Below are 13324 nucleotides of genomic sequence, written 5' to 3' on the forward strand. Positions count from 1 at the left end.
CTCAGGAACCTCTACATCTCCCTGACCTTAAAGCAAGCAGACAGCTTGAAGACATAAGACCCAAAGTCAAAACAGCATTCTCCCTTCTCTCTTCTAGGAAATCACAACTGAATTATTCAAGACCTAGACATTTCTATGTTTAGAAATATGTCTGAAATCCTGGGTTTGTTCCAGATGCTGCAAACCAAACACAATCTCACTCTTGGACTTCACTGCTCCCAAAGGGCTTACAAGCAACACTTTTGGCAGCCAACTAGGGCCACTTCCTGCTTTGTTCTGTGTGGCTCCCAATCCCTCTATACCATGTACCCTGATGGTCCTATGGCAATAAAAAAATAAAGGCATTTCTCCCCCCCCCAACCAGCTAGACAGAAAAACAAAAGCCCACCAAAGCACCATTAAGCATTTTGTAATTTAGAACAAGGCTGTATTGCTAGAGGCAACCGCATGCTGCAGACAGCAGTCCCGCAACTGGAAGGACAATTTGTGAAGCTGCACAATTACCCAGGAGCGACCAGGTTCTAAAGTAAAATGGCCTTAATGCTTGCCAATGGACATAGGATTTTCAACTCAATCCTTTAACAGTGAGCGTTCTTCTGATGCCTTGTTATTTACCTACATGTCAGGTTCCTGATCATTCTGTCTACTGCATGAAACATCACAGTACTATACAGCCCCTTTATCTGAAACCGTGTCACATTAAAATAATGCTCATTATTCCCTTGCCCCAAAAACCTCAGCATTGTCTATTTTAACATTCAAAGTAACTCTGCAAAGATAAACATTCTGTCCTGTCACCAGTTACCCTTTAAAAGTAAAGTAAACCAGGCTCACTTAACCCCCCCCCCCAAATTTACTCTAGCATGGTGGTGGGGGGAGGAAGGCAGGGAGAAGGAGTGCCCCTGTTTCTGGACTTGCCCAGGAGCCCTTGGTAAGACCCACTGAAAAGAAAGAAAGCTACACAGCAAATGCGACTTGAATATTTCACCCCCATTCCATAATTCAGGGCATGAGATTACTCCTAAAGAATATGCTGAAATGGAGTTGCGATACAGGTAAGAAAAGACGCAGATGCACAGAGCAGGCCCCAAATGGCTTCTAGAGGCTGGCTATCTTAGCTAGATACAGACATTTGTTTTCAGAGAACAGTATACTAGAGTCATGTGAGACCTGTTCGATGAGGCTCACATTTTGCCGTTTCAGATCGGTAGCAGAGAAGAGAAAGTAGCTGCAGATCAGCAATTCCAAACTGTACTCCTCCCATTTTAGACTTTCATACACCAGTAAGCTGTAAAACTTTGCCAGTTTGAGAGATTACTATGCCCTGGTTCACATGTAACACTAAGCCAAACCATGGCTTAGTGTGAATGAGCAAGCATGAACACCACACACAACCTTCTTCTGTTTTGAAGTTTTGATTATGGCACCCACACGCTGCCAGGCCCTAATAAGCTACATCAATGTAGAATATTATCAAAATACAGGGTGGTTTGGGTTGGGGACTCAATAAAATTCTGATCAATTGGGGAAAAAACAATGCTGGTGTGAAGAGATTGTTTCCTTCTTTTCTGGGGATGACCAAAATTTCATTTTTGACCTCATTAACTATAATGTTCATATGACTGACAACAGTCTCTCCCTTGTCTATAAAGTGTCTCCACTGGTACAGTTTCTCTCACCACCAATTCTATACCGTATTGGCCCAAATATAAGCCATACCCAAATATAAGCCACACTTTTATAATTCGGGGGGGGGGGGAGAGAAAAAAGACATTACCTGAATATAAGCCACTCCCTTAAAATTCCGCAGGCACTCACACCCGTTCCGTTTTACTGTATGTATGTTTCAGCAGCGATATCTTAAAAGCCAATTTTTGTAAGGTCGCAAATTTAAGCTGCACTTTAACTTTTCACGGTCGGAGTTTTGGGAAAAAAGTGAGGCTTATATTCAGGCCAATATGGTACTTTCTGCCATAGCTAAGTTACCAGGAAGCTTACTCTGCAATTCTGCAAAGGTGCAACGCCCTCCCCCCCTTCCAAAATGGTGACAGTGGGTGCTCCCTAAGAAGCTCAGCTTTCATATTTCATGAAGGTGAAGGTAGGTTTTGAGTGTGTGGACAATGTCTGGTGAAAACCTGCTGTTTCCTTCTTAGGTTCTGTGTTAGGTAGGCAGCAACAGGTCACATAGCTATGCTTGTTAATGGAGGTAGCAAACATGCAGTGGTTTATAGAAGAGTTGACAGTGGTTTAAGAGAAACTTAGGTCCGTATGGTTAACATTAGAAAGCTGGAGGGCCGGATTCTCTTACCCACCCCCAATCAACACTCCTCATGTCTTCTCATGATGCCAACCACCCACTGCCAGTATTTCATTTCCTGGAGTATATCCTAGACGGGGGAAAGGAAATAGGAGAAACGTGGAAAAAGGAGAAAATGTGGTTTTGACAAAGGATTTGTTGTCAAACCTGGATTACTGCAATGCTCTCTACGTGGGGCTACCTTTGAAGGTGACCCGGAAACTACAACTAATCCAGAATGCGGCAGCTAGACTGGTGGCTGGGAGTGGGCACCAGGACCATATAACACTGGTCCTAAAGAAACTTCATTGCCTCCCAGTGCATTTCCGAGCACAATTCAAAGTGTTTGTGCGGACTTTAAAGCCCTAAACATCCTCGGCCCAGTATACCTGAAGGAGTGTCTCTACTCCCATTGTTCAGCCCGTACACTGAGATCCAGCGGCAAGGGCCTTCTGGCGGTTCCCTCACTGCGAGAAGTGAAGTTACAGGGAACCAGGCAGAGGGCCTTCTCTGTACTGGTGCCCTCCCATCAGATGTCAATGAAATAAACAACTATCTGACTTTTAGAAGGCAGCCCTGTATTGAGAAGTTGTTGATGTCTGATGTTTTAGTATGTTCTGATATATGCTGTGAGCTGCCCAGAGTGGCTGGGGAAACCCAACCAGATGGGTGTGGTATAAATAATAAAGTTGTTGTTTTTGTTGCTGTTGTTGTTCCTTACCTTTATTTTCTGTAAAGTTCCGTATACTGAGGATGTCATTGAGCTCTTGATAGTGGTTCTGCTTAATATATGTTGTTTTGTCAGGGGTGTCTTGAAGCTGCATAGTGACTTCTTCTAAAGCTTTGTCCAACTGTTAAAAGAAAAGCATGTTACAATAGCATTAACATGTTTTGTAAGCAGTTTTCATTGCCTTCTCTTGCAATCTTACGGACTAAAGTTATTTTCCTCCTCTGTAGCGTTCCCTCCCAGTCATGCATAAAGGTTGTAGTTATTTATTCCAATTGGGGCCCCTTAATTATTTTTTTAGGGGGCCGCTCCCCCATTGTTGAGGCTGGGCCACAGAGCAACGTCGGGACGTCATGTGATATCACAAACGTGATGTCGGCACGTCACGTTGGGCTCCCCCAAAGTGCTTGCGAAGATGGTGCCCCTGATTGATACGGTGTCCACAGATGTGTCACTGGAAAAAATGGGCCCATTTGCACATGGTATCCAAAAGTAGGGGAAACACAGCACACATATAAACCTCCCCCCCCCCAACCTATGTGGTGTATTAAAAAAACTCATATAACTACACTTTGAGCGTATGCTTTTATTGTTTGTACGTTGCTAATTTCCTATTGGTACTAAATGCATCCTCAGCCTGTGCATGCCAAAAGCAGAAACTCTTATGATGCCTGCAGATGTTACTCCCTCTGCATTGATGAATTCCTTTTCATCATTAGTCATGCTTATTAGATTGCAAGTCTACTGATAAGGCCATGCCTTTTGAAATAAAAAAGAACAATAATCATAGGCGAGTGCCAGTTTTAGCGCTTGTTTGCAGTTGTCATCTTGGTGCACCCATAGAGATCCCTCTTGCAGTGCTTCTGCCAACCACCCTGTTCATTTGCTCCAATAGTAGACAACTTCTAGAGGCATAGGAAGCATCAAGGGTGAGTGGGTGGCTGGTCAGTGGCGTTGAGAAAAAAGATGAGAGGATACTTCTTAGGTGGCTGTAGCAGCTGACAGAACTGAGAGCTGCAACAGACACCCAAAGGCTTCTCATCGCACAGAGATTCTGTTTGGGAATCCTATGTCATCCATCATCCATAGTAAGCCCTTTCAATTCTGAACAGTCATAAGTCTTCAAAAGAAAACGACTTCTTAAGAAATCTCTCGGAGCTCTCTTTTATTGTGCTCTGAGAAATCTTTCTAGGGCACAGGCAGATACTTTTTTTCCCTGTGATGCTCCTGAACACCTCTCTCAAATGCTCCTTCGTGTGAGGAACAGAGCACATTTCTCAACTTTTAAAGTGTCACAGCTTTGCTCTGATGCGTTTTGCAATATTCCACCTCCTCACAAATTTTCAACCATAAAGGGGAGCATGCTCCCTCTGAAGTAAAAATAAAATTGAAATAACGCTTCATTGGGTGGATTCTAAAGGAAAACATCAGGCCTGAATGGTGCCTGGATTTCCTGTCCCACAAGAAACTTGCTGCACTTTGTTCTCTATCTTCTTCCCTATGAGGAAATGGAACTCCTGTTGCCCACCTCATCTGGAGGCCAGGATTTTGGCAAAGCGTGCATCTCCTGGGGGTTCAGCCACAATAATGAGTCTACTGTTCTGTCCAGGTTCCAAAAATGGAGGAGATAAGGCAGTAATTAAGTCCAGAGATTTCCAAAAAAGCATCCCTTAAAGCACTTTTTCATTCAGAAAAGAAGGTTTTGTTTGCAAATATGATGAAAAGGAACATGTTACACATCGTGTGTAGGTTGACTCTCACTCGCCCTCTCCATCATCTTGGTGACAGCAGTGGAAAGAAATGGCAGTAGCAGTTCTCTGGCTCTGTCCATAGTAGGGCCTTAATGAGCACATGAGCCACTGCTTGCATGTGCCCATTTATGTGGTTTCATGCACATAAGAGCCCCTTCAGTTTTATGCCTCTGAAACCCATTTTGATGTTTCTTCTACACACTAGTTGGAAGTGCTTGTTGGAAAGTATTCTTACAGAGGGTTGTTTTCCACCCTCTTGAATTAGTTATTCCTTGCCCACCATGAGTTTCAGAAATCTGAGGTCCACTGTGGGCAAGTAGGCATCTGCTTACCTGTGCACACACACCTTTTTAAAACTCCGTTTTTAATTATGAAATACAAGTTTTCACAAAACAGATTTTCACAAAACAGATTTTCACAAAACAGCAGTTAAAAATTATTTAAAAATGTGTGTGTTTGTGTGTTCCAGGCCAGGAAGCCTGAGGTCTGTTTTAGGTATGCAAACATATTGGTATGCAGGTATCTACACACCTTTTAAATTTATTTTTGAAATACAAGCTTTGCACAAAAGAGCACCCTTTTTTAGTGCTATTTTGTGCAACTCTGGTATATATGTGTTGCTCTTAATCAGGATTTGGAGTTGCACATGTGAAAGGCTGCTGCTTCCTTCTACCTTTCATTTTCGGCCTCCTGAGCCTGTTTTTGATACAGCTGTTTTGTGCAGGAGCAGTTCTGTGCAAAAGAGCTGTTTTAGAAATTTTAAAAAAATCTGCAAATGTGCCTTCAGCAACAATGAAAAATATAAATGTAAATGTAAATGTAAACTGGGTATGTTCCTTCCTCTCCTATGTTCTACAAAACCGCTTGACTGATAGTGTTGAAATTTGGACACAAAGACAAATGTAACTGCGAGTGTTCCCAGACCGTTTTCAAACACAATGTGTTAGCTATGCCAGGTAAAAACCCCCAAACCCCGTGTTCCAGAACTCACAAATCACCCGCAAGTGCATGCTGGGAGCACAGGAGAGATTGCAACACAGCGCCCTCTAGTGACGGCCGCACTGGTACTACACCTAGGAAACCTACCCTCTCCACAGGATCGGCTTTCCAGACTAGGCCGCTTTCCAGACTAGGCCGAGTGGAGGTAGGGCCTTGCCTGGGGGGGGGGGAAGGGGGCGGAATAGGGGGCAGAGATAGGTAATGGTTTGGAACAGGGTGGGGGGAGACACAGGGATGAAACCTGCCCTCTCCACAGTATCTCGGCTTGGCTTTGCAGACTAGGCCACTTTCCAGACTAGGCTGAGTGGAGGTAGGGGCCTGCCTGGGTGGGGGGCGAATAGGTCATGGGTCAGGACAGGTTGTGCCCAATCACAGGGATGAACCGGGGGATGGGGGAGGGGGGACAGGGATAGGTAATGGGTTGGAACAGGGTGGGGGGAGACACAGGGATGCGCCTATGTAAACATAACACACGAAAAATGGGGATTCTAGGTGAGGGGAGTCTGAAGTGGTTTAACAAACTGAGCCACCGCAAGGCGTGGCAGGGCCAGCTAGTAAAGGGATAAATAAAGGAGATGAGAATTACATAACAAGTAAAAGGTGGCAGATCTAATTAAAAAAGAATACATGTTCTAAGCTAAGATGAAAGGGTCTAGGAGAGCTGAAAAAGCAACATATTTTCTAAGAGATTAAACAAGTTTTCACATCAAACCCACAGGTTCGTAGCGGAGAGATGACAGTAAAACTCATAGTGATCCCCTCTCCCTTTTTCTTTCCTGGGACACCATCATTGAGTAAAGCTAAATTAGAGTGTAATCTGGCTAGATATCAGTATTTTGCATCACACTGAGTTCAGCAAGAGGGATGTAAGAACAGTGGGATCCAAATGTGCTTAACTTTCTGCCCCAATTAATAAGCAACATGTATGTGAGAGCAGGTGCTCCAGCTATAACCTAGAACACATTGCCCCGAAACTGTGTTCAGCTTCATTGAATGCCCACAAATTCTAGTGTTATGAGACTAGTCACAACTTCTTCTAGTCCACGTCTTTCCATGCCATGCATAATTCTTATAAACTTCTATCATGTATCCTTTTATCTCTTTAACTACACAGTCCCAGATGTTTAAACCTTCCCTCATAGGAGAGTTGTTCCATCCCTTCAATCACTTCGTTTGCCCTTTTTCTGAACCTTTCTCAACTCTTCAATAAACTTTTTGAGCTAAGGTGATCAGAACTGCACAGAGTATTCCATATGCAGTCACACCATAGATTTGTATGGTGACATTATGATACTGGCAAGTTGATTTCTAATTCCTTTCCCAATGATCCGCAGCATGGAATTCATCTTCTTCACAGCTGCCTCACACACTGGGTCAACATATTCATTGAGCTACAACCGCTACAACCCCAAGGTGTTGTTCCTCATCAGCCACTGCCAATTTGACCCCTCCAGGAGCGTATATGTGAAATTAAGGAGTTTTTTGCCGCAAACACAGAGCATTTCCCCACCACAGTGAGAGCAAGATTGGGGAAGAAGCAATGTAGATGGGAGAAATGGTCAAACTCCCTCCATACTCCTGCCCCGTACTGGATCCAATATGGGTCCCACAGCTACCGGTACTTCTAAGTGAATAGCAAAACATTGAGAGATCCAGTCATGTACCTCTCATGTCTCATCTGTTTTGACTCGAGTTTCAGATAGCTTCATGGCCTCACAAATTGAGAATACATGCAACGCTCGCAAGTCAGAACAGTCTAACCCAGAACACACACTTGGCAATACCTCTGTTATTTTCATTCTCAGCTGGTGGTTTTCTGATTGTAGACCTTCCAACCTCGATGTGCTGGCCTGGTTGACACTGGTGACTGATGTTGATGTTTTTGAGTCATCTTTCTTCTGGTTCTGAGTGAACTGGAGTCCTCTGTTTCGGGTGGCAGCATCTGGATTTGTTCTCAGTGTGATTAGCTAAAAGTTGCAAAAACATTGAAGAATATCTCGTTTTATTTTTGTGTATCTGTGCTCCCCAAAATGTTATTGAACATGCATTTAAATGTGTAATGCTGGATTTGAGGCATAGTCTTCCATAGCACCTTGCCAATTTTATCATCCATGTGAGCTAAAACTATTTAACCACTTCCCATAATTTAGCAAAGGCACCTTAACGTGCTACTTAGCTAATGTTAGAAGCTCAAAATAATGTGTAAGGGGCTGCTGATATGGCTTCTTCCCAAACTAGTATGAAACCTCCAGGAAACTAGACTTCTCCTAGGAATCACAGATTTCTGAAATTACTGATGCAATGCAGAAATGATGCCTGTGGCTTCCAAACCTCCCCTGGAAGGTAATCTTTGAAGGGATCTGAAAACAACTTTTAAACACATACACCCATTCCATTTCTTCTTTTAGAGTTCCCTTCTTCAGTATTGAGATAATTTAGTAAACTTTGGCCAAAGAGAGTAGTAAATTCCATTCATATACCAATGTGGGTAAGTGTTTCAGCCCAAATCAGGACTTTATTTATTAATTAAAGTTTATTACACACCCTAAGACCTCAGGGCAGGTTACAACAATGTAAAACGACAATATTAAAATTATTTTAAACAATTTACAATTAAATAATGGAGTGGGTCTATCTAGCGATATCGATATGTATATTAGGAGTACTCCTAAAATATAGACCTGCTTCTTCCAGGGCAGGGCAACCCTGCCCATATTCCCACCTCCCGGAGTCAATATCTTGGAACACATAACATCTCAATCTTATTAGGATTCAGCATCAATTTATTGGCCCATATCCAGCCCATCGCTGTTTTCAGGCTGGTCTAGCACCTGAGCCACAACATTAGGAGGATATGAAGTAGTAGTACTCATCTCAGCCTTTAAATAATTTGCCCATGCATGAATAAAATATAATCCAATTTAGTAAGCTAACAGCAATGTTAATTGTGAAAACCTGATCTTTTACAACAATGGGAAATCACCACAGCTCTCTCTAGTGACATTATGTGGTGGGGCAGAGCTGTGGAGCCACCTTCCTAAGAAGTCACACAGACTTCTTTTTGTGCCACGTTTCTAGGCACAGGTCTGTGCTTTAAAGCTCTGTGCCTGAGCACTTTTTTTGCCTATTATACGTACTGCTTCTGCTGTCTCTTAGATCTAGCTCTCCCTGAGGTGTGTCCCAGCTGTACCGACGAAGATTACAGGTGGGGGCTCACGACTGAAAGGATCAGGATATGATCCTTCATTTACTTCCTGCATCCTGAAATCCAGGAATGGCATAGATAGAGGAATGATCAAATGAAATCTGGGATAAAGCCCAAATGGTTAAAGCTACAAATATGGTTAGGGAAGGGAGTCAAAGCAACAATATTTTAAATTGAAAAATGTAGTTTGCATTTTTTTTTTTACTGGAATGGGAAAATGCAGGATGAAGTAAACCCCTATGTGATACTGGGAAAATATATTTTTTGTATCTAATAATGCTGGCTATTTCTGTATGTATACTTTTAGAAATATTCACATTCGTACATTTATATATTGTATTACAGTGGTATCTTGGAAGTCGAACAGAATCCGTTCCAGAAGTCTGTTCGACTTCCAAAATGTTCAGAAACCAAAGCGTGGCTTCTCATTCCTGCAGCCAATCAGAAGCCGCAGAAGCTCCATCTGACATTTGAGTTCCGAAGAATGTTCGCAAACTGGAACACTCACTTCTGTGTTTGCGGCGTTCGGGAGCCAAAACGTCCGAGTACCAAGGCGTTCAGGATCCAACGGATACGACTGTATTACAAATACTTACGCATTAAAAAAAGAAAAGAAACTTCTCTCTCTGAGATCTAGATTCTTATGTGTAATTTATTCATAGAGAACCAGTCCCCACAAGTGATGCTGCCTAGACAAAGCTTTGCTCTGTCAGTTCTAGATAGAAGTAGATTTCCGTCTAATCAAGATATGGAGGGACAAGGGCAACTACCTGACGGAATAACTGCATATCCTTAGGAAGGTGATATTTTACCTTCATGGAAGTCAAGATGGCAGACATGGGCCCCTTCCCTCATTCAATTCTCACAACCACCCTGATGAAAGAGGCAGATTATGCCGAGAGATGCAGTGACTGGTGCAAAGCCACCCGATAAGCTTCACCTGAGTGTCACCAGTCTTAGTCCAACACTGTAACTGCTAAAACCACGCTGGCTCTCAACTTACACTTTAAGAATCATGGGCGCAATCCAGTGAGCAACCATGTCCTTTTGCTGTTCCAGTTCAGTTCAGTGGGGCTTGTGCAGGAGAATTTCCCAGTGCAGGAGTGAATTTAATAGTCCTACAAAAATTATACGCAGATAACAGACCCATAATGAGTCAATGTGCTTACCTTAGGAACAAAGACTAAGCAGAGCGTAATAGTACTACAAAATATAATGACCAGTGCCACAATGCAGAATTGAACATTGGGCTGGTCCCGTGTGAGAAAGGAAACAGCAGCTCCAATAATGCACATGATGCCCACATTGTAAACACTCATGCCAATGTATTTACTGTCGTTCAGAGCAGGAATGCTCACATTTCGAGTCTCCCAAGCCAAAAAGCAACCAAATAGCTGAAATTAGAAAAAGAAAAGGAAGTGATGATTGTTAACACAGTGATAGGTTTCCATACCAGACATCAAAAGAGTTCTGTTTCTATCTATCTGCATTCTGCTTTAAGCAGCTTATGTTGACAAATGCAAGACAGGGTGAGATCCAGGCAAAGTTAAGCACATTTAACTTCCACTGAGTGGTCCCATACTCTACCTCTCATTGAAATAACTGAAACTATTTAGCTCTGGCTGGATTTAGCCCAGTTGTTGTTGTTTAGTCGTTTAGTCGTGTCCGACCCTTCGTGATCCCCCCCAATTTAATTTAATTGGGGGGGGTGGTTGCTTGTGAGTTATATAATTACATGATCCACCCATAACCATTTGGGCATGAATTACAGGTGTGATATTGAATGATGTGGGTGCAAGCATGGGGCACATAAACTACCACATCTCCTGGGTCTTCTCTTACAGCTAGGAGAGATGATATGGGAGATAAATGGTTAAAAGGCTCATTTTAAAAGAATTGTACTTGCTACTTTAAATATACTGGGGCATTTGTATTAAGCTGGAGCTATTTAAAATATTTATCAATCAGCTTTTTTTTTTGCTAGTAACCCATAAGAACATGGCATCAACTCTCAGAGGTTACAGCCTACTTCTTCAGCTGGCTGCAGGGCACTCAAAAGGCTGGCATCATTTCAAAACAGACACCAACCCACGCTTATCAATGACATGGGAGAGTATGGAATACATGATGATAAATGGCTCACTCAACTCAGTCTTCCTCATGAGGGAGGAGTCCGTAGTCTCTATCTACATTACCATTACAACTTTGGGTTTTAATTTCATTTGAGCAAAATAGTAACCTAACATTTTAGCCATTTTAGGACAACATAAATAAAACTGAAAGTGCCCCAGTAGGTTTTGTGGCCAAGTGGGGATTTTCATTTAGGTCTCTCCACTCCCTAGTCCATCATTCTATCATGACACCATACTGGCTCTGAGCTACACTTACCATTAGACTTACCATGAGTAGGCCTTTGTAGGCATAAACAATGCCAAGCCAAATGGTCATGTGAGTGTTTTCACAGTGCTCCAAAATGGGAAGAATAGAAATATCTCGACCTGCAGGATCAGGCTGCAAGAGAAGAGAAGAGAAGAGAAGAGAGGACTTAATCCCTGAATTTATATACATTACATGAAAAATGAATACTGTAGTCAGGCCGGAGAATGTCATAGCTGCCAAGTTTTCCCTTTTCTCGCGAGGAAGCCTATTCAGCATAAGGGAAAATCCCTTTAAAAAAGGGATAACTTGGCAGCTATGGAGAATGTTGGAGGCAGAAATATTGGGGGGGGGGGAATGCTAATGAACTGGAAGCAGGTTCTTAGGCCCATGTTAAACTGTTCAAGTAAAATACCACACTGAACGGTACATCTGTCAGTCATATTGCAAAATAAAATATTAGAAGGTCCTCAATGCAGCAATATTATTTAGCAATTATAAGGCACTTTTACAACATTCATAGCACTTCATATATGGAACATTATCCAACAATTTGTACAAGACTCTTACAAAGTTGGTTTATATTGTTATCCTCTTTTTATAGGTTGGGGTGGTCTGAGAGTGACGGCGGGTGCTTTACCTAAGAGATCATGGTAGAGATTGACTTTCTGATGCATAACTCAGTTTATAAATTACTATTCTGTACCAGGCATGCAAAGAAGTAAGGGGAATTTGCCAGCGGTTTTTGTATAATGTATTTGTTGTTTTCCAACATTTTAAACCGAAAAGTTTAGAAGATGTTGGCTTCACCAGTACAAAAATCTGGACATTATATTGCATTGGAACGGACATAAAGCAAATTAAACTGCAGCTATGGATGTATTAAGCATGAATTAATTGCAAAGTTGTAATAGGTTTATAATCATGCGTTATGGATGATAAATTTTCTGACGAAAAGTTAAAATTATGATAAATTTTTTGGTGAAAAGATAAAATTATGATGAATTTTCTGATGAAAAGATATCATTAGCTGCACACCACCAACTCTTCTTTTGTACATTTTGATACTGTTAGAATTAACACCCAGGAGAAAGATGATGATATAGTTGAACACCGGCTATTCTTTTAATATATAGCAAGTAAAATGCCCTTTGTGTTTTCTCCTTCACAACTTAAGGATCTCTTAGCCTCTGCTGAAGATGAAGCTTCGTAAGCTCTTTTGGCACTTGATAGCATCTGTGACACTGGCAGCAGTTTTGGGATACTGTGTTCAGCAGCTCTGCATGGGAGTGAATTCACGTTAAGCTGCCATTCCCAAATATAATGCTTACCCCAATTACTTCCAAATCTGCTGAGGCTTTTAGTTGTCAGCCCCATGGGATTTCTCACAGCCCCCCCCCACTCCTCATTAGGCTATCACAAACTTTCTTTTGTAAATGATTTCCAGATTTTGTGCTTCAAAGTGTTCACATTCCCACCCTCTACAACAATTCTCACAAGCTAGTCAGGGGAAATAGCATCTCCTGCTTCTAGATGCCAAGAAAATTACACTGAAGTTTGGAACAATGCAGGAGGGAAGTACATTAGAAAATGCAGTCCACTCTCAGTGCCCACCACTCAGACTAAGCTAATAAAAGAAGCATATGAGAGAGTGAGCCACTTGAAGAATAAAGCTTACAGAGGTGTCAAAATGGAGCATGGAAGAGCCAAAGCACAGAACAGACAAGACCAGGGTCGCTACTTTTAATATTCCTGCACTTGTGCCTTTAATAGTAGCATCACAGAGATATTTTCCCCCTGCCCACGGATGGAAATAAAACTGATGGGGGAAAGCTTAAATGGCTTATCCCCCCCCCGCCACCGCCGCCACATTAGCTTGCAGTGAAAAGCACAACTTGTACATCAAGTCCTATTCTCCCTGCCCCTCCACAGATTAAGGGTTACTAATTGTTACAACCTGGAGAATTTTG

At 42.3% G+C, this 13324-nt stretch overlaps 2 protein-coding genes across 2 annotated transcripts in view; one reads left to right on the top strand and one right to left on the bottom strand.

Moving 5' to 3' along the window:
- ELP2 (elongator acetyltransferase complex subunit 2) overlaps positions 1–9595 on the top strand; it is a 59753-nt gene extending 50158 nt beyond the window's left edge. The window contains exon 28 of the transcript XR_015951634.1: positions 7579–9595. The gene's annotated coding sequence lies outside the window, so the exon portion shown is untranslated. The remainder of the gene's footprint in view (positions 1–7578) is intronic.
- GABBR2 (gamma-aminobutyric acid type B receptor subunit 2) overlaps positions 1–13324 on the bottom strand; it is a 248965-nt gene that overhangs the window by 2322 nt on the left and 233319 nt on the right. The window contains exons 14-17 of the mRNA XM_035124845.3: positions 11379–11489; positions 10148–10372; positions 7558–7740; positions 3018–3147 (exon numbers count right to left, since the gene is read on the bottom strand). Coding sequence (XP_034980736.1) covers positions 3018–3147; positions 7558–7740; positions 10148–10372; positions 11379–11489 — 649 coding nt within the window. The remainder of the gene's footprint in view (positions 1–3017; positions 3148–7557; positions 7741–10147; positions 10373–11378; positions 11490–13324) is intronic.

The sequence above is a fragment of the Zootoca vivipara genome, chromosome 8 (assembly GCF_965207765.1).
Source record: "Zootoca vivipara chromosome 8, rZooViv2.hap1.1, whole genome shotgun sequence".
Classification (NCBI taxonomy): Eukaryota; Metazoa; Chordata; class Lepidosauria; order Squamata; family Lacertidae; genus Zootoca; species Zootoca vivipara.